Here is a 21,650-nt window from a genome sequence, read left to right as displayed (position 1 = left end):
TACCTCTCAGGGAAAGAAGTCACGTGTTGATAGGCCAGTGGGATGGCTGCAGTTTCTTTCCCCCGTTCCCAAAAACTGGTACACGTCTTTGCTTAGGATTCTTAACTAGGCCCATGCAAAGCCACGGTTCTTAACCAGCAGTGTAAATCAGAGACCTAGGGAACTGAGAATATGACACACAGGCTCTGCCTCCATCCCGTTCCAACATCGGAGGGGACCAGGGAAAGCCGGTCCTTCACTAGGACACCTGCGTCATGGCATCACCGATACGCCATTGTTTGTGTGAATCCTCACACAGGTCACTGCTGGCCTGTAGCTGGTAAAATGCAGAGTATGGCTTTGTTCTTAGCTCCTTAAGCAGGGGCAGAGTTCATCAGGGCTTGAGGCAGTTTAGGGGATGAATTTACAGAACAGGGTGGATGAAAACGGCAGAGGCCTAAGAAGAGAGAAACTGGTTTGAAAGTGCGGCTGGGGCAGCGAGGAGTTAAAGTAGGCATTTATTTAGTTCCCCCTAATTGAGGCAAGAGACCCCCGGTTAGAGTTGCAAGGACCCCCCAGATGCAGGAAAATGTTGATTCCACGGGATAAGGACAGACAGCAGCTCCGAGTCTACAGACAGCGGGATCCCCACCAGAACACAAGGCTTCGCGTTAAGGGAGCAAACTTTTATTGGCACCGTCATTCCTTTCCTCGTTAAATTAACAGAGTGAAGCAGTGATTTTTTAAATGGTTAAAGCTGGCTTCTCCCAAACGAGCTCCACTGTGTCAGGCTGATAGGCCTGTTTGCTCACGACCACCCGGTTTTGTTGTAAGGAGACAGCCTGTGAAGCAGGCCAGCTCTTCCAAAAAGTTTCCTCGTTCGTCCGTATGACCAGCTGAGGTGCACAAAAAAATTAAAAACCCCTATTTAAAAAGGAGCCATGCCACGGAGAAGACCAGAGAGGGGGTGCAGCACTGCAAAGCTCAAGGGATGCAGGGCCCTGGGAGAACAGCTTTCTCCAGAGAGCTGCCGCACTATTTTCCTCCTCAACTTATTCCAAATCTAGAAAGTTCCTCGCTCAGAAGTACTGCCGCTGGTGGCAATCTGTCTTGTGAGGAACTCCACTTCCTATTCCTGTGGAAAGCCTACAGGCCCATGTGGATGTTTGTCTCGCTCCCTGGTGCACGCGGGAGCACCAGGGGGTTCACCAGGGGAGCAGGGGGGTCGGGGGGCGGCGTGGAGGTGGCGGCCGCAGGAGTCGGAGCAGCAGGCACTACGCGCAGCACTAGTCTACGGGGGAGGCCTCGCCGTGCCTGCAGCGGGTGCTGACGTGGGCTAAGTGTGCACTGTGACAGCAGGTCCACTGAATGGGCCGGAAGGTGGCAGGCTTCGGATGTGTCTCCTTGGAAGACAGTCTGACGGTAGACACGAGGTTTGGCCCAATCCTTCAGGCCCTGTCCAAAACCTCTTGTATCTCAACTGAATGCAAAGAATAAAAGACATTCCTACCCTCCATTACCAGCCCAATTGGCTCGATTTAGGGAAAAACTGCCCCGGGGCTGGCAAGACCAGTGCCATAGCAGATTAGATCCTTTTCCAGTACTGCTCAGTGCATGGGATTCCAGCCACAACTTCCGATTCGATTCCACAGTGATCCCGTCCCCGGAGGATTTTAAAGAAGCCTGGAAAGCAAAAGTAATATGCCTTTAAAGTGTGCCTTGGGTTTTGGTCCTTGTCAACATACTCAGACTCACCCCAGAAACACCTAGGAGCGGCAGACCCCAACCCAGCCCTAAAGCAAGCATCAAATCGGCATCGAGGTGCCCTATCGATGTCTACTGTTTGCCCAGGAGCCTGGCACCACGTCGTGAGGCCTCTGGACACCACTTCCAGTGGACCCCACATAAACCGGCTCTGCGCCTGGGGCGATGGGGGAACTGTGTGGGCACCAGCGACCTGAAGCTGTCACCTGCTTCACACCACCCTCTCAGGATCAGAGTCTACCCTTATGGCAAGGGAACCCCCAGCTCACTAGCACCCAGAAACCTGGAGGCTCACAGCTGAGCCCCGGGCCTAGTGTTAGGAGCTGTGCAGCAGGTAGAGCAGAAGAGGACAAGAGGACCACTACGTCCTGGCTCACCACACCCTCTTAGCAGGAAGAGGGCTGCCACTCACCATTGTCGCCCCAGTCAGTGTTCCAGGAGTTGCCAACCAGCCAGTAAGGTGTGTCATTCTCCACACCCCAGCCCAGGATGCGGACAGCATGGCCTCCCATCATTTCTCCGGTGACGTGCTGGTACACGCCTAAGGGAAAGCCCATTCAGGTGGAGACCAGGCTGATGCCCCATTTCCCACGGCATCCCTGCACCTCAGCCAGCTACCTGTCAGGACAAATGGGGTCCAGAGGGCCCAACGAGCCCTCCCAAAGAACTGCTTGCAAACAGGGCAGTACAAGAGGCCTGGTGTTCTCCCAGAAGGCTCCAGGGGCTCCCACAACGTTCGGGAAGTATTTAAATAGGTTTTTGAAAGCCCAACACTCAAATATGTTGAAAAAATATTAAAATGGGGGTCCCAACAAAATATGCTTCTTGGTCACCTTTAAAACTAAAGTTACAAATTCTAATTTAAGGAAAAAATGGAATGTTAACAAACCAGTTATCTGTTCTACATACTGGGACTCCACGTAAGGGTTTATTTGTCAAAAGGGTTCTGTAAAACTTAAAAGAGTTTTAACTGCTGCCCTGGGATACACGCAGAGGAGAAGTAGGAGACAGGCCGGATCGGTGGCGGCGAGCACTGATGGATGAAGAAAGATACAGGCGGAGGTGCCCATGGGCCTGTCAAGCAGGCCATCCCCTCATTGGTGAATCACTTTGTCAAATGAAAATGCATCCTTTTGTAATATGGGTGGGGACTGTTAAAAACTGCCAGCTTTATAACTTTTTCCTTGCCAGGATCATCTTTATCCAATGAGGTTTCATAAAAGTTGAGAGGTTTGAAGTTTTCCATCTGGCACAATGTAAATGAGACCAAAGTGGTCAGCTATAGACCGTTCATCTAGAATGGGGGGTTTCTAAGAGGGCTCTTGGGCCAGGGGCTGTCCTCATGCCCCGGGTGAATCCCCACAGCCTCCCACATGGCCAGGTGCTTCCTGTCTTCTCATCCACTGAATGTGAGGCATGATCTGGGACGTGGCCAGGACAAAATGAGGTCTTCTTCCTTGATAGAGTCCTGGTGGTCCCCTGGAACCCAGACCTCCTCTGCTCCCACTGTCATCAGAGGGGCCAATACATACCAGACTTGTACAGCAAGAAGTCCGAAAACACAGAGAAGGCCGCCTCTACAGGGCCATTTTTGTAGATCTCCGCCATGATTTCTTTCTCATTGTTGGACACGCTGTAGGAATTGCATCCTGGCAAATGAATCAGCTGAGTGGGGGTGAGGCGTGCTTCCCACGGTTCCCTCAGTCAACTATGCACTGACTTAAAGGGGGATTTGCCCAGCCCGGGGGGTCAGGGAAGGCTTCTGCAGGGGAGAATGATGGCATTGGACCCGGAAGCCAAGAAGTGGGAGAGCAGAGCTCTGTATCGGGAGGGGCAGTGAGCAGGAGACCCTGGAAGAAGGGTAGAGTGGCACCCAGAAAGATTCTCGGCCAGATTACTCCTCTGTAAAGCGAGGGGTCTGGTCCCTCCCCACTCAGAGGGTCTGTGACTCTCAAACAACAGGAATCCTGAGGCCAAATTCAGGGTGGAGACATGCAGAAATGCAGCATGCTGCTCCCTCTGACAGGAGAGTCCTTCATAACTTTCCTTTCTCCATCCTGCGTTCCTGACTCAGACTCACTTGCCCTGGCCTCTCCCTTTCTCCGGCCTGGGAAGGGTGTCGGCAGGTCCCCAGGCCCGGGGTGCTGGGTAGTAGCCCAGGCCCCACCTTACCGTAGTGCTTGTCTTCTTTGTAGGATGGGGTGTAGCCGGGCTCACAGATCTTGCTGCACTTGGGGGTGTCCCCCTCTCCTGTGCATGGGGGCCGGGAGCCATTCACGTGGTGCTCACAGGGAGGGATGGAGTAGGGTCTGCAGCCTGGGGGGGACCAAGTGGAAAGGAGGGTGTCAGCCGACAGCTTCTTCAGAAGCCCCTTGAAGCAGAGGGCAGAGCTGGGGCGACAGGAGCAGTAGGTCAAATACACAGCACTCCCCACACTGTGCTAACTCTGCCTTCTTCTCCATCCTCCTGCCCTCCACCCTCAACCGTCACTTTGTAATGCACAATGAGCCTGTTATTGTTCTTTGATATAAAATCCATCTAGCCAGATACACGCTGATGGCAGACACTCACCTACATGGGAATCATAGAGGCCACCAGAAACCAGGCCTTGTTTTGTCCAGAAGTTCCAAGCTTCGGCAGGAAAGCCCCCATTACAGCTGAGAAAAGAGCCATTCATTAAATTCACTGTGAGAGAAGTTGTAGCTGCTCCCAGACCACTGCCTGGGGCCCCAGGGTTGCAACTGGCCCAGCAGCTCTCCTGGGTCCCAGCCAACCCCACTTCATCCCCTCCTTGGCTAGTCACTTCTTCCAGGGAATCACCACCACCATCCTCAACAAGTCGGAACGACTCTCTTCTTCCTGTCTACCCCAAACCAGGCTGTGTCCTTCCCGGAACACGGAATGCACATTGCAATTCCCTGGTGTTTTAATACAGAAAATGCGAAGGCCAAGGACTGGTGTGAGGTGAGGCCTTGGCACTGTTTTTTAAACTCCCAGGTATTTCTAATCTGCAGCCACATCTGAGAACCACGTTATAAAACCAAGGCCAGAGCTGTAATTCTTAATTACAGAAAACAGACCCCAAGGCTATTACATTTCCTTCAGCAAGAAGAGGGAACAAAGACGACAAAAACCAGGCCTGAGATCTGAAACTTAATCACATATTCCAAGACCATCTGTGTTGTGCCTGGACCCCACCACCCACACCCAGCACTGTGGGGTCAGCCTGGTCTTAGGCGGCTCCCAGAAAAGAGCAGTCACGCCAGGCCTGCTTCTGGACTCCCCAGGTCCCCAAGATGTCCCAGCAAAGGACTGTTACCTGACCTGGAAGTAACACTCCTGTCCTCAGGGAGCCCTCAGCCGCCGTCCAGGAGGCCTCGGCCTGGGGGCTCCCAGTGCCATTCCCAGGGGCCCGGCTCCCACAGTGGAGGATGCTGCTTCAGACTCACCCATCCCCACACTGGTCACCACAGCAGGTGAGCATGTCCTCAGCGGACACCTCCACATTGACGTGGCCATTGGTGAGGATGCAGATCCGGTCAGAAATGGCTTCCACAGCCCCAAATGCCTGCAGGAAAACAAGCCCCACGCAGGTGAGCCCCACTCCTGGACTGTGGGCCCCACCAGCCACCGCGTCAGAGGACCACAGCAGGAGGCTCAGACCTTGCTGACTAGTCTCTCCCAAGGTCAGTGAGGGTCTTGGTGCTCAAGCTGGTCTTTAAAGTTAGGAGACCCATCCACCCCACATCTCTATCTGGTCACTCAGCTCATTTCTAAAATGTGGTTTCTGTTAACAGAAAAAACAGCTCACACAAAGGACAAATACTGTATGATTTCACTAATACAAGGTATCTAGGCTGGTCAGTAAGAGACAGAAAGTAGAGGGGTGGTTGTTGGGGGGCAGGGAACGGAGGGGCAGTGTTTAATTTCCACGCTTACAGATGACAAGAGTTCTATGGATGGACGATGGTGATGCGTTCACAATAATGTGAATGTACTTAACGCCAGTGAACAGTACACTTAAAAATGGCTAGGATAGGGGCGCCTGGGTGGCTCAGTTAAGCATCTGCTTCAGCTCAGGTCATGATCTCGCAGTCCGTGAGTTTAAGCCCCACATTGGGCTCTGTGCTGACAGCTCAGAGCCTGGAGCCTGCTTCAGATTCTATGTCTCCTTCTCTCTCTGCCCCTCCCCTGCTCGCACTCTCTCTCTCTAAAAAATAAATGATTAAAAGAAAAAATTTTTTAATTAAAAAAATGGCTAAGGTAGCTCAGGTCATGATCTCACAGTTCATGGTTTTGAGCCCCAGCTCAGGCTCTGTGCTGACGGCTCAGTGCCTGGAACCTGCTTTGGACTCTGTCTCTCTGCCCCTTGCTGGCTTGTGCTCTGTCTGTGTCTCTCAAAAATGAATAAGCGTTAAAAAAAATTGCCGACCAAAAATGCCTAAGATGGTTAATATACCACGTGCACTTTACCACAGTTAAACAAAATTAAGACAGCTCATTGACAGAGATGGATGTTTCTCCACGAAGCAGAGTAGGAGTCTAATGGTGCTTGCTGATGGCCTGGGACAGCGCATCAAACAGAAAAATAGACAGCCTCACAGCACACACACGGGCCACCCAGGGCACTTTGTGTATCTATCTATCTATCTATCTATTCTTCCACCACAGATCTTTATAATTTTTATGTTGACAGAAACGAAGGCTCAGCAAGTTCCCATAACTTGCCTAGTCACGGCTGATCTGACAGCTGTCCCCCCGCCTCACTCCAGCCCCTCTCACCCAGCAGGAACCACAGGAACCCTGGTCTCGGATCTCTTTGATGGTTGGGCAGTTAGGCCAGTGTTCCCGGGCATCGAAGTTTTCAGGCAGAACCATGTCCTCGGCAAACGAAACTCTAGATAAAAGGAAGGCTTTCGTGACAAGCTCGAATGTCACAAACCACCCCCACCCCTAAAGAGGCCAGTGACTTCGGGCCAGGCCACCGCCTGGCAAGGAGACACAAGGGAGACAAGCCCAAGATGATGGCTGCAGGGCTGTCCCCTGGGAATTCTGTAGAACCAAACCAGGAATTCTACTGCTCAACACAGCTTCTCATTCCCTATGCTGTTTTCCAGTCTTGTTTTCTGGTGTATCTTTCAAGAGTTTTGGCCACAAAGTCCACATAACTGTGTTTCGCCCTCCCCTAACCCGCCCCGCACAGGGTCTGCCCAGGGTCCTTGCATCAATTTTAGTATCTTCACCACCGTGTTAAGTCTCATAGCTATTCCATCTGTGTTGTCAGAGATTTCTAATGCTTCTTACAAGAGTAATGTCTACATGAAAATGCCCACTGCAGAGTTCTCTAGAAAAAAATGGAACATTAATGGAGATCGTATGACTTTTTTAAAATTCTCCTTAAACCATTTAAGACTGGGTCCATCCCGGTCATGCAGAACCAGACCTGGGGCCTTTTCCACTGGGGCCCTGAGACACCTGCAGCAGCACAAAACACGGGCACCGGGGGCTGAGCCCTGTCAGGTGGCGTCCTTGCGGCTCTGGGAAGGGGAGACCTGTGGGTGCCAAGGCCTCCTTTCTTCCCTCCTTCCCGCTGTGCCAAACACACACCTGCAGTTCCCATGGCAGCGGGGCAGGTGCAACAGAGTTTCTATCCCCCAGGGAGCAGGCACTCACCTCTGGGGCAACTTGGGCCCACCCAGGATGGTGCCACACAGCCTCCTCAGGTAGCTCGGCTCCACATGGTAGAAGTTGTGTCCAGCCTGGAAGAGAGCCCCGCCCACAGCAGTTAACAGAGGGGGTGTCTAGGGATGCGGGTCGATGGAAGTATGCACACCGCCCACATGCAACGCCTGACAAGGCCAGGGCTCCCATCCAGCTCAGCAGAGCAAGGGGGGTGGGGCCCTCTTAGAGAACACGTGTCCCCAAATTCATGGTGAAACCTAACCCTTGATGGCACCTGGAAGTGAGGCCTTCGGGAGATGATTAGGTCATGAGGGTGGAGACTTCATGAATGAGATTAGTGTCCTTATAAAGGAGACCTCAGAGAGCTGGCCTGCCCCTCCCATTAAGCGAGGACACAATGAGCAGTCACCCATCTGCAACATAACAGTGCCCTCCCTAGAGCCCAATCATGCTGGCGCCCTGAAATTGTACTTCCAGCCTCCAGAACCACAAGCAATACTTTTCTATTTATAAGCCACCCAGTCTGTGGTATTTTGTTACAGCAGCCTGAAAGGACAAGACAGGTACCCTGCGAGCAGGCCACGACCAGCCCAGAGCGAGCCACACGGGCAGCGCACAGCTCCGAGGCCAGTGGGTGTCTCCTCTGATCTGCTACATTTACCGATGTCAAGAGAGACGCTCTGCAGCCCTGAACGTGGCTTATTCCTCATTTCTTAATTCCTGCAGCCCCAGGGCTGCGGACCGGCCAGAATCGAGGTGCTGCCACTACTGATGAGCACTAACACCTACCACGGTGGGGTTCAGGGTCTTCCTGATTGTGAACCCTTCCAAAGCTCGTTTATCACCCAGTGCACTTCTATGGGTGCATGCGCGCGCGCGCGCACACACACACACACACACACACACACACACACACACACACACAGAGGGAAGGGAGCAGGTAGGCATGGGCCTGAGTGGCCAGGACTCTCAATCAGACCAACTGTCCAGGACAGAGTGTCCTGTGGACCACAGCTGCAGCCACCTCCCTTGGGAGTCAGAATGCACAGACCGATCCCCAAAAGGGACATGCACAGAAGTCCCCACAGCCCACCTTCCATGTAGTGTTACGCTTGTTAACATAGTCGACCAGCTCATCCGACAGGAGCTGGAGAGGCGGTCTGCTCTGGGCATTGGTCAGCACCACCAGGCAGGTAAGAGTGGCCAGGAGCTGCCACATTTTGGATGCTGGATCTTAGAGTCACCTAGAAAAGAAAACACACAAGACATCAGGACACTTCTTTCAGTTCAAGTGTTTAACATACACAAGGGTGCCATCTCTGATGGCATGTTTCCAGGGCCAGAAACAACCCAGTAGTCAAAACACCCACGTCCCCTTCCCGGCTCTGCCATCTCTGCCCCCTTCTGTTCCTCAGTGTCCTCTCCTGGAAAGCTTGGGTGTGGTGGCAGAGAGCCCTCAAGGCCCATGGGCTCCCAGGCCTCGTATCATCAAAATCCCAACCTATGCCCACATCACAGGGCCGTGCCGTGGACTGAACGTCCCTGCCCCCCAGGCCCCCAAATTCATGGTGAAATCCTAACCCCAATGTGGTGGGATTACGAGGTGGAGCCTGTGGGGGGTGATCAGTCAGGAGGATGGAACCCTTGTGATGGAACTAGTTTCTTATAAGACACCCCAGAGAGCTCCCTTTCCCTTCGGCCATGTGAGGACTCCACAAGAAGTGTGGTGACCTGGAAGAGGGCCCTCATCTGACCATCCTGGAACCCTGACCTCAGACATCCCCCCATCATCCAGAACCAAGAAACAAATTTCCGTTCAGAAGCCACCCATCGTGCAGTATGTGTCATAGCAGCCCACGGGCTAAGACGGACTGTATTTGCTTCTCCTCCAGATGCCTGGGAGACAGGACAGAGAAAAACACATGGCTGCATTGCAAGCGGCGAGGCCCTTTTGCAGCTGCGTCCTGGTGATGCATGTGGCCTGGGTCTCAGGGGCTGTCCTCAAGCTGTGTCTGAGTCACTGCTGTTCCCTGGATGGTCTGTGGCTATCTTGGGAGCTGAGAGGATGGGGCGCGCACTGACCCGCTGCCTGTCATAACCCCGGGGCCCAGGCCACAAAGCAGGATCGGTGACTCCACGAAACAAATCGGTGAACGCAGATACTAAGGCTAAATTGAGTTCAGTGCCCTCCCTACTATTGCCAAACTGCCTCTCCATGGGTCTGTAGAACCAAGTCTTGGAGACTTTTTTCCAAGTCAGTGCTCTGAAAGAGTCAACAGCCTCTGAGATTAGGTCCCAAGTAGAGGCCCAATGAGAAAAGAAAACTACAAAAGAAAATACATTTCATGAGCCACATTCTGGATATAGAACAAGCAAAACACAAGCGAGCCAAGCCCAGCGTGTGCCAAACTCAGCAGAACCAGGGAAGCAGGGCTGGTTTGGCCAGTGGCACAAGTCTGAGATTTTTCTCTGGTTTTTCCAGTCAGCCAAGGGCTCTGTTTCCTGGTTCAAAGCGGGAGCTCCTGAGAAGGGAAATCATCCCATTACAACCACAGTCCTTAGATCTTGGACTGGCTTGCAAGTCAGGAGACGGGCAGTTTCCCGCTCGACCTCTGAATCATGCTCTTAGGCAAGCAGCTCTAATGAAAGCAAGAAATGCTCTTCTGGGTGTCACAGCACCATGGGGCCTTGTGAGATGCCCACACAGTGGGGAGTGGCGGCGGTGGAGAGAGGGGGAGGATTTCCTGTCCCTGACCTCTGGGGCTTCCAGAATGACCCATCTCCTCCGGGGTCATGGGGTTACAGGAAGATGCACTGAACATGCCACCTCCCACAGTGAAGTACGTCCGAGGGAAGATTTAAACTTGATGGCTGCCTCAGCAACAATTCATCCCAAAGAATAACTATGATGGCAGCAAACGATTCTGGAAAAGAGCACTGATGGAGGCTTGCTTTCTGAGATAGTCGGTATATAATAAAACCCTGGGTGACTCCTGCCTGGGAACAGTCTGGTCAACAAAACAGACCATTCAGAAGCATCTCCTATGTGTGGGTGCTCAGCGTATGTGGTATAGGTGGGTGAGGAAACAGCACGTGTCATAAATGGTGCTTGCACATCTGCATCTTGGAAAAAATAGTAAGGCTGAACGTTTACACTTGGTTTCTCACACACGAGAAGCGCTACACGGAACAAAGTTCTTGAATTAAAACAGAAACTGTATGAAGAAAATAAACGCAGTTTAAACAACCTATTATCAGAGTAAGATACTTAAGACTGACGTAAAACCAAGGGACAAGGCTTGCTTACGTAAAAATAAAGCCACTCTTCTAGAAAACAAAATAAAAAGTGACCAACTACAAAATAGTACTTACATATACGCAAAGCTTCATTTCCTTAATATGCAAAAGGCGCCTAAAAATCTGAATAAAAACAGGGGTGGCTCAGTCGGTTGAGCATCTGACTCTGACTTCAGCTCAAGTCATGATCTCATGGTTCGTGGGTTTGAGCCCCATGTTGGGCTCCACGCGGGGATTCTGTCTCTCCCTCTCTCTGCCCCTATCCTGCTCATGCTTCCTCTCTCCCCCTCCTTCTCTGCTTCTGTCTCTCACAAAATAAAAAACTTAGTAAACTTGAAAAAAAAACCTGAAAAAGCAGAATAAAAAAAGTGGCAAATGGACACACACAATGAAGTATAGGAAAAAGAACTACAAATGGCCAGCAGATATTAAAAGATGCTCTACCACAGGGAGGTACAGATAAAATTAAGGACTGGCAAAGGCAGACAGCTGGACAGCTCCTGGGGGGTGGATTAGGTGTGGGGAGGCAGAGGTGCTGCGCTTATGAACCCCATGGAGACGATGGCCTGGCTTTTTGTTTTTTTTAAATGTTTATTTATTTTTGAGAGAGAGAGCATGAGCAGGAGAGGGACACAGAGAAGGGGAGACAGAGAATCCAAGGCAGACTCCAGGCTCTAAACTGTCAGCACAGAGCCCGAAGCGGCCCTCGAACTCATGAGCCGTGAGATCATGACCTGAGCCCAAGTCAATGCTTAAGCGATACCACCCAGGCGCCTCCCCCCCCCCCCCGACCATTTCTATTAATTTGGCGATCTGCACACGCTTTGACTCAACAATTTGACATTCAGAAATGTATCCTACGAGCTTCAAATTCACAGATATAGGTATACAGATGTTTACTGAATATTCTTTGTATCACAGAAGACCAGAAACAAAGCAAGTGTCTACTAACCACAACTGTGAAGTTACAGTAAATGATTAATAGAATACAAAGTAACCATTAAGATAGGAACTAGCTGAAGCGAGAATCACATTGTACTGATAAGCAAATAAGCCCAAGATACCCGTAAGTGGAAAAAAGCAGGCAGCCGGTGAGTCATGGTAAGCGTGTGAGATCATGAAGCAATATACATTCACATTACTGTTACCACATGTAAAACATAAGGAAAAACATATGAAAGCAATATCTGTGGCGGGGAGATTTATTTTCCACTAACCCCCTCTTTTTTTTTAAATTAAATTAACATATTATATTCAAAGTTTTGGTCTTTTAGGAAGAGTAGCCGGAGCTACCAAAACCCCTGAGCCCAAAGGCACTTCCAGTTGATTTCCAGTCAACAGTGAGGCCTTCTCCCTAGTGACTTTCTGCTCAAAACACAGAACACCTTCTTTCCAGTGACTCACAGGGAGGCTGGTGTTCACCAGACCACATCAGGGACCCACGTGACCTCCAACTGTTAGGTGAATGTCTATGTCCTCACATGGTGGAAGGGGCAAGGGAGCTGAGGTCTTTTTTAATTTTTTTTTTTTTTAAGTTTAATTTGAAAAAGAGAGAGAGGGAGAGAGAGAATCGCAAGCAGGCTCCATGCCATCAGTTCAGAGCCTGATGCGAGGCTCAGACACACCAACCTCAAGATCACGACCTGAGCCAAAATCAAGAGACAGATGCTTAACCGACTGAGCCACCCAGGCGCCCCTGAGGTCTCTTTTAGAACTTCTGGGCAAAGAAGCAAAGCAGTCAGATTCCTTTCTTTTTCATGGCACCCTCTGAATTATAGCCGGTACCTTCACATTTTCCCCAGATGTAAGAACCTGGCACACAAACACTGGAGTATACACTCTGGGCATGTGGGCATTGAGACCCATGCCAGCAGGTTGAGACCTGGCTGAAGAGCCCATCAGAATCACACCCTATCCTCGGCTTTCACTGTGACCTGTCAGGCAGGGGTGACGGGAACGTGGCTGGGTCCTGAGCCAGGCCCAGGTGAATGCTCCCTATATGTCTCCAGGTGGCCCCCGGGGCTTAGCCATCTGCTGAGATATTACATCATAGGCAAGTGGAGAATGGGAGCAATTCCATGGTAGCTTGGACTTTACACAAGATTCCTCTGGTTTTTCTGGTGGCAGAGACCACAGCCACGACCCATTTATCGGACGGTTCTCAGTTCCTGCACTGACGGCTGCCATGGCCATACCCGGGCCCAATTCCTGAGGTCTGCCAGGCCCCCCAGATGTGACGCTTTGGTGCAGTTGCCCTTTTCTTTTGGTTCCACAGGCCCTCCTCCAAATTTCCTGTTAACTTCATTCTCCCTACTCACAACCCTGTGTCAGGAAGAACCAGGGGCCCCAGTGAACTTCAGAGATGTGAGTCTGGAGGGCGGGAGCTCATCTTGAACCAGATTCCCAGCCCCACTAGGACTGAGCACTTGGGAAACTCCTCTTTTCAGCCCAGCCCTCCAGGCACAGCGCTGTGGCATTTGGCGGAAAGTCGGGGTTGAAGTGGTTAATAGCTGTGGTAGCCTGTGGGGCGGAGGAGCACGGGGCTTGGAGTCAGGAGACCTGGATTCAGATCTTCCACTTACTAACTGTGCACCCTTGAGTACCAACCTGTACTGAGCCCCAGTTTCACCACCTGTAAGACGGGGCTAATGACCATTCATTGCTCCAGGTAGAAATCACGAATGTCATGAGGGTGGGCAGAAGCCCCTGGTACAGCGCCTGCTCTACAGTAAGAAAGCAATAAAGGGCTGCTCACGTGGGCACGCTTAATGCCCAGGTCCAACTCACTGCCCTGCTTCCTTCCCTCCTCCGTCTTCCCTTCTTCCCCCTACTTCTAGCCTGTGCCAGAGAATTCCGGTTCACTCCAAACCTGTCCACAATACCCCTCTATCACAAAGAGTCTGAATTAAAATGAGGTTTTAACCTCAATGAACCTCCAAGTGGGTTTCCATTTTGAGAGTCTGGAGACTGTTGAGCCCAAAGAACATTAAGTCAACTTTCTCCTCCTTGAAGGGGACACAGATGTCCTGAGAGCAGTGGCGATTTGACTTCAGTGAGCGCCAGGCATCTCTCTCTGCATCCACACAAATCATGCACACTGGACAACCTATGTGCAAATGGTTAAAATAAGCTTGTTAACGTCGGGCTCTGTGCTGACAGCTGGGAGCCGGGAGCCTGCTTCGGATTCTGTGTCTCCCCCTCTCTCTGCCCCTCCCCCACTCATTCTCTCTCTCTCTCTCTCTCTCTCTCTCTCTCTCTCTCAAAAATAAACATTAAAACAAAATTAAAACATAAATAAATAAAATAAGCTTGTTAACATGTTGGTCATGGGTTCCCTGGCCTTCGCATGAAACAGAGCCAGCTTTCACTTCCCCTCTTTTGGGCAAATACTTCCCTTTTAATTTCTCAGTTCTGTGGTCTTTTTTTTTTTTTTAATTACAGCAGAGAACGAACAGCAAGTCCTTATTCTGTGAGAAAAGAGGGGCCCGAAGTGGATAAGCACTTCCAAGTCACCAGACTCCCTCTCAGGGCGTGGGCTGGTGGAGGGAACAGCTGCAGGCAGATGGTGCTTCTAGCCCCGGGTCAGCTGGTCCTCCTGGGTAGACCTGGGGTTCCACTACACCCCTCTGCCATTTTGCCAAGACAAACTCCGGCTGAAAAAGGGCAGACTCTCACATTTCTTTCCTCTCCAAACCCTGCGGCACTTAACGGTTTACATGAAAGCACATCCCACTGAGGGTCTATAGAATGTCGACATGGGCACAGAGGGGCCTGGGGCCAGCTGATCCCGTTAGCCACCCCCCACCCTCTTATAGCAGAACCATTCCCCAGACTCCTTTGAAGCCATTCCTGGGACTAATGCAGACCTTGGGACTCTGGAAGGTGCTGGAATAAACACAGGAGAGAAGCTGATGCCAAGTCACAGAAGGCTGAGAGTCCTGATATCCCTAAGGACATGCAATCAGTTTGGACTGTCACCAAGCTTGATTTTTAAAAAAGCTTTCTCATGTGACTGTAGAGCCCCTCAGGTAGACTGGATTCGAAATCTGTACTGAATCTAAGGAGACAGGTCTGCAATTTCCACGTAAGCCAGCGGCCATCTTGTGGCCACACAGAGGAGGAACGCGTGCCTAGCACTCAAGTGCCTTCCCATACGTGGCTCGTGCCTGACCACCGCTGCTGTTCGTATACTGCCAACCTCTTGCACAGTGGGCTCTAAAGAATCAAAAACTGAGTGCGCCTAGATTTTACCAACAGTCACAAACTAAAGTTGTACCTTGGCTACAGATTAGGGGGAAGGTGGACAGGCAGGAGGGATACGAAGACTGAGTGGCACCTTGCTAGAGAACTTCGTCAAGCTTCTTTCTCTCCCGCAAAGACTTATCTTGCCTCCTGCCGTCACCACGGACGGTTGTTCCTGAAGTTTCGACCGCTTCGGTACACCTACACATCGAAACCAGACAGCTCTTCATTTCCTCTGACTTCAACTTGCCCAGTCACACCTCAGCGTTGGAGCGGCTGTGATGCTGACACAAGGTGCCTTCATCTCAGATACGCTCGGACCTTGCCTTTGAGTCTGAATCACAGCCTTGATGTGTCTTTCATGTTTCATGTCTTTGCTCCTGATGGAAACACGGTCAACTACTTCATGGCTTACGATCTTTAAATTAAAAATAACACAACAAAAAGGGCTCCTAGTCGCCATCCGTCTCCTTAAAGCTGTGCGGGTGAGCAGGCAGCAGTTGGCAATCTGTCCTCTAGAGCCAGGCTCTGCAGCTGAATGCCCCAAAGCAACTCCTGGGTGACCCAGAAAGGGGGTCCACTGCAGTCAGCCACCAGCTGTGCAGCTAACAGCCCTGCAGGGTCGAGGGGAAGCAGCGAGAAGGCCCCATCTGCCTCACCCACCTAAACAGTTTAGGCCACTCACAGGTACTTCCCTTGCAGCCCACCTGCCAACCATCTGTCCAAAATCAGTGACTAATTCCCACCAGGTTGAGCAGGGTGGGCCTGCTCAACGCTAGTCTCCCACAGGGCCTGGAAACCATCTAGCTACACGGCCCACGATGGAACATCGCTTAAGATCGGCCACGGCAGCCCACATCCTGCAAACAGAAGAAGAGAATTACTATCTTAGGCTTAAAACAATGGACCCCAGGAAGGCCCTCAGCAGCTGAAAAAACTTGTATCGCTGAGAACCAAGAGAGTTTGGGCAAAGTCCTAGAAAGTTCTGGAAGCTTTTGCTCACCAGCTTTGCTCCACAGCCCTGATACTGACTTGCTGAGATGCTAAAGGGGGCACTGCATTCTCATGTCTCTGTTTCTCCCATGGACATACTGCCTGGATTCTGAAGGACCTCAGGACCGCTTTGCAAAAGCTTTCAGAAATCCTTGGAGATTTAAATGAGATTAGGGTTCTGTGCCTCCCCAGCCTGCAGGGGCACAGCAGCTCCGTAATTCGATTGCAGGCTAGATCACATCTCTCTGCCAGCTGGGTACGGAGGTGGCTAAGACTTCGGCAGTGCCAAACACAAGCGACAGAAAGGCCTTGCCTCTCTGCTTGATCCGGGTTTCTCTCAAGGCTCCAGGAAAACATACTCACCTCACAAGACTGTTGGGAGATGTAAGGAGATGGTCTTTTTGAAAGCGCCTTCCATGCAGCCTGGCTCGGAGCGGGCAGCCCTTATAACGAACTGCCACCAGGAAACGGCTGTGGGCTCACTAGTGAGGGGAGTACACATCTCTCTAGTCACAGGCCAGTTAACTCTTGATGTCCCAGGCTCATTCTTTTTACTCTCAGAAGTAAATGAAAAAATGGGATGAAAAATTATGATCGCCCTACTTGCAGCAACGGGTCCCCAAACACTGGTTCATTCTGCTCTCTTGACCACCAGAACAAAGCACTCCCAACCACCAACCAGGTTAAGTGACTGAGAAGGTGGCTCCCGGCTGATGTCTGACAAGGCCTCCGCTCTGGAGTGGCGGAGGCCTTTGGCTGGCACGGCCTTCCCAGGTCTTGCACAAGCCTGGAAGCCGCGTGACTTACACATGTGTGAGCACATCCTGCCCAAGTCCAGGTCAGCAGGTCAGAGGGTCATGGGGAAGCCCAGCCCCTGCTGGGTCTTTTGGCAGAGTATCTAGGTGCCTTACACTGGATCGGTTTCCTATTTTGGTGGGATCTATCCCACCCTCCTCCCCTCATCCTTCCTGGTAACTAGGTTATCTTGATGACCAGACCAAAGTGAGTTACTGGCCTGGTGGAGACAGATTACAACAGTCAAGACTGTAGGTATGCATCTTTCTCGGTGTCCAGCATTCATAAGACAGTAACGCTGGAAAGGGACCTTTGGTCTTGTATGAAACCTTTGTTTTATCACATGTGAGGGAAACTGGTGCTTGAGAAAACAAGCAAGCCCTGAGGAGTATATCTGAGTAGGGACAGACAACTGGCAAGAGATCAAACTCTAGGAGAAATTCCACCTCAGTTATTTTAGTGACCCCTGTCATGTCACCAACTTGCAGGAGCCTCAGTTTTCTCATCTGTAAAGGGGAAGCGTCAAACTACAGTACCCTAAACACACATGCATTCTGAAAGTTAAAAAAAAAAAAAAATTAGAAAATGCTACCTAATTACAGAGAAGTCCAGATACCTGTTAGGATGTAGAGAAACCTTAGTACGCTCTCGCTGTTAACAGACACATTAAAACTACAAACACTGTCAGGGATCAACAACGAAAATAGAAAACCTCACTAGGTCAATGGTTTCTTGGGCAAGGAATTAATTTGAATTCCTGGAAATAAAAATTAAATCAGCGACACCATTTCAAGCCCATCAGTTTGGTAAAAATTAAAGTCTGGTGATAGCTAGTGGTGGTAAATGAGGAACAGGAACTCTCAACCCCGCTAGTAACACATACTGATAACACTTACTGGACAGCGCTCTCTATCAGCATCTAGCAAAACGGAAGTGCACACACACCTTATGACCCAGCAATTAATGCGACTTCTCCTGCTCTTGCCCTCGAGAAACTCTTGCAAGTGCCTGAGACGCCGAGGGTTTACTGTAGTGCAATGGTGAATAATGCAAAAGTGAAAACTAACTGTAACCTTGGTAAATACTCCGTGCTTTGGAGAGGAACTAGATCTTCATGGAGAGGGACTAGATCTTCATGTATCAACATAAATAAATCGCACAAACACTAGCGGGAAGGGATACACCGCAGCACAACTACAGTAATATCAATTTTAATAACATTGTTCACAGATTGATATAAAGTATTAAAATTACCAAAAAAAAAAAAAAAAAGTGTGCAGGAGAATTCTAAAGAACAGAACGGACAGGAGCCAGGATGTCTCCCAGGAAGATCAGAGGCAGGCCCCGGTGGGTAATGGATTTGCAGAGCCAACAAGCTGCAACCTGCCTCCTTCAAAGGGGAGCTGTAACCAAGAAGTGCACTCACCCTAGGAACCCCACACAAGCCTGAGACTTGGAGGCCGCAGGGGCTGTGGGAAGGGTGTGGGCATGAGGCTTGAGGTTAAAAATGAGACTGGTTGAAGTCTAAATATATAATGGCATTTGGTTCCTAGGTCCCCTTCCCTATCCAAATGAGGGTGGAATAGGAACATTAATTAACAACCACGGAAGGAGGCTTTATCGCCCACACACCCTTCCTTAGGCAGCCTCGGGAGTGTGTGCTGAGCTTAAACCAAGAGGTGACGCTATATATGGGACCAGATGCAGACACTGCTGTCTACCCCGTATATACAATACATACCTGCATGTGCCTCACCTAGATTCATCCCCATGTCAACCCCCACCATCTCTCTGCAGGTGAGGCTGAACCCTACGAAAGTGCCCAATTTCAATCCTTCTTGATCCAGAAAAATTCCCATTTCTTTAACACCTTCCTTATGTGAAACTATCTAAAATAGGCGGCAGACGTCATGTCATGAGCCCTCCCTCTGAAATACTTCAGTTTTTCTCTCCCTATGACAGGGAAAGTCTACACAACCACAAGTCATGACCACATTTAAGAAAATGACCCGACAGAAAATGCTCGACAGCTCCTCTGGATATGCTCTCCATTGCCTCTCAATCCAACAGCCAATAGCAACACAAAATCTCTTATCCCTAAAATGTGTGCAGCTTCCTACTCCAATTCCCAGGTCCCGTAACTGGGAAAAGAAAGAGCCAGTCTAGAAGAAAAGGCCTCAGCTCAAGCTGCGGAATCAGCAGCACACCGGCGGGTTCATCCTGGAGCCAAAAGGCCTCACCGCTTGACCAGTTCAGAAACAGAGTTATCCTGACCCAACAGCAGGGCAGTTACTAGAGCCAGGGCTGGACTGGCCTTCGAAGCCCCCAGATAAGGGATCTACAGCTTTCCACTGCTGAGCGGCAGTATCCCAGCTGTGGGACAGATGCCCACAAAGATCTGAGCAGAACCTTTCCCCAGGGCACCTTCAGGGTTGTTCTTTGGGAAAGCCACTGCCTGGGGGGTGGGGGCAGGGTGCGGCTCAGTCCCCTTTTCCCATAAGTTCAAGGGCTCTGGGTCACCATCAACTGTGCCAACAGAAAACAATTCTCCATTAAATTAAGGATGTTAGGGCAGAAAAGCAGCCCTTACTAAAACAGACACCCTTCTAAGCCTCGACACCTGTCACATTCTTATCGTTCTGAATCTATTATAAAGTCAACTGAACGCATGTATCTCAGCTGTGTTTGCCTCTGGCGGAGGCACTTGAGGATTTGTTTCCCAAGGTAACAAAAGGAGCTAGGTCTGCATTTGAACCCCACTTCCTCCCCTCCCACTGGGGATGAGGGACTGGTAGGATGTGGGCCTAAGTAATTGTCCTGTCCCCGTCCCCATTCCCCCCCCCCCCCCCAGCCTGTTGGCCTCCTCCAGCCTGTGGAAGAGAATGTTCTAGGCCCACTAAGAAGGCAAATCCAATTTACATCTACCAGGACGGGCTGCTGCTACCCTCCGACTCCCTCGCCCAGGCCTCCAGGGTCACTAGCTGAGGGAAGAGGTGATGCCCCAGAGACTCTGGCCTGCTTTCTCCTCTTGCACACAACCCTGGCCTGTGGAAGGCACCGCCTTCGCACCACTGCAGTAGGGAGTGGCATCTTCCCCTCCACCCCCAGCCTCCCAGGGAGAGGTGGACTGGAGCCCCCATGCCCTTCACCCAGTCTCCCAACCTTCTCTCAGCTTAATGTCCCCTTCCATGGTTGAATTAGCTCAACATGTGGCCTCCACCCGACTCCACCCAGTTCCAGGCTCCTGTTCTGGTTTCTATCTTCTGGGGTCCCTGGAATCGTGTGTGGTCGTGTGCAGAAAAGTTGCCCAAGCAAACCCTTTGGAACAAGAAAACACCTGCAGGGAGACACTATTTTATCAGCAATTTCCTGAGGAAACTGAGGCCCAGAGGCTCACAAGGGGTTGGGGAGGTAGATCCTACCCGGAAAGTCACCAGAACCCAGGCCAAGCGCTTCCCCGCAAGCTCCTCCCCCGGATCTCCCCCGCAAACTCTCCAGCTCCGCCCGGGCTGCTCCCCAGGCTCGACCCTAGAGCCGGGCGGATCATGGGGTCTGGCTGAGCCGACCCGGGGCCGCGAGCACAGCCCTAGGCGACGGGCCGGCGGGTGCCTGCTTTCTGGCCGGAGTTGGGGCGGGTGCCAGGCTGCCCTCGTGGGATTTTTTGCATCTCTCCCCGCACGGACTTTGAGAAGTGTGCGGGCTGCCATCCCTGCCCGCCCAGCTATGACAGCCCGAGGGTTCCCCCCTCCACTTCCCGCCCGCCCCGGGATATCTCGGGACCCGGCCTGGGCCTGGCGGGGGTGCAAAGGGACCCGGTGTCCCCGTCCCATCGCCAAGGTCACTTCCATCGCGCCGGCGCCGCGTCTCCACCGCCCGCACGCACTCACCGACTCCGCAGCCGAAAGCCTGGGCCTGCAGCCTGCGAGCTGGGGTGCCGATGCCCAAGCCGCCGCCGGAGCTTCCCCGAGCCGGCCCCAGCGCCTATTTACAGCGCCCGGCTGACTCGCCACGCCCTGCGCGCCCAGCTGACTCGCCACGTGACCGCTGCGAGCCCCGGGCCCGCCTCTCCACCCCCTCCCCCACCCCGGCCTGCTCCCCCACCGCCTCCCCCACCCCGGCCCGCCACCCGCATCCCCGTCCCCGCCCCCCCCCCCCCCCCCCGGGGGCCCTACACCCGACACGGCTCCGGGAGAACCCGCGGGGGGTGGGTAGGGGGAGCTTACGGATGGGGGCCGGTGGGGAGCCGAGGGGAGATGCAGGTGGCCCTAAGGGCCTCCATCCAGCCGGGAGAAACTCCCCAGGGGCCGCCGGAGCCTGAAAGCAGCCATTCAAAGCCTGATGGATCCCCGCTGGGGGGAGGGGTAACTGTCCTTCATTTCATTCATTCAGAAACCACTGACTGAGTGGGGGGTATCATGATAGTAGGCCTCCCAGAAAAGCCTTAAAAGGCTCTTTTGGCGTTGATATTCTGAGAACGTGCCTGTAAAATACTCCGGCTGTGTAATAATAAATGGGTATGAATTTCAGGACCTGCGTCAGGATGTCAATGGAAGTGAAGGGGCAGAAATGTTTGAAAGAGGGGTGCCAGGAGACCTTTCCTAAAGGGAACACGCACAGCAAGTACGCTATTTTATTTGGAATTTATTTGGAGAGTGCCTAGGGAGGCTGATGTAGAAGGTGGGGTGACTCAAGACCCACCCCCTCCATGAATCCCAGTGCTTCTCATCCTTTTGATGACTTTGCTCGGTCGGTATTGTCTCGATTTTATTCGAGAGGCTCAGGAAAGTCCAGTATTATCTAGGTGCTTCTGATAATTAGAAAACTCTAGGTCTGTAGATCTTGTCCCCAAGAGGTCCTAGCTGATAGCTGCCGCATCTTGGAGATGCCTGGCCTCCAGC

The 21,650-nt window shown here is 51.8% G+C and overlaps 1 protein-coding gene across 3 annotated transcripts; it reads right to left on the bottom strand.

Annotated features, from left to right (window-relative positions):
• Positions 1-1,186: 1,186 nt before the first annotated feature.
• On the bottom strand, positions 1,187-20,754 carry CTSB (cathepsin B). Of its 3 annotated transcripts, none has more exons than XM_049631361.1 (10): positions 20,640-20,754; positions 8,519-8,669; positions 7,417-7,502; positions 6,526-6,640; positions 5,193-5,311; positions 4,315-4,400; positions 3,916-4,059; positions 3,276-3,392; positions 2,156-2,284; positions 1,187-1,662 (listed from the first exon to the last, which is right to left on the bottom strand). In XM_049631361.1, the coding sequence occupies exons 2-10, from the start codon at positions 8,642-8,644 to the stop codon at positions 1,565-1,567; spliced, it is 1,020 nt and encodes a 339-aa protein (XP_049487318.1). In that variant the 5' UTR covers positions 8,645-8,669; positions 20,640-20,754; the 3' UTR covers positions 1,187-1,564. The 3 variants fall into 3 exon arrangements, with proteins under 3 accessions (XP_049487318.1, XP_049487319.1, XP_049487320.1); XM_049631362.1 differs by lacking the exon at positions 20,640-20,754 and adding an exon at positions 16,321-16,511; XM_049631363.1 differs by lacking the exons at positions 5,193-5,311; positions 7,417-7,502; positions 8,519-8,669; positions 20,640-20,754 and having other exon boundaries at positions 6,526-6,599.
• Positions 20,755-21,650: the final 896 nt, after the last annotated feature.

The sequence above is a fragment of the Panthera uncia genome, chromosome B1 (genome assembly GCF_023721935.1).
Source record: "Panthera uncia isolate 11264 chromosome B1, Puncia_PCG_1.0, whole genome shotgun sequence".
NCBI lineage: Eukaryota > Metazoa > Chordata > Mammalia > Carnivora > Felidae > Panthera > Panthera uncia.
This window is presented reverse-complemented; position numbering and strand designations above follow the sequence as displayed.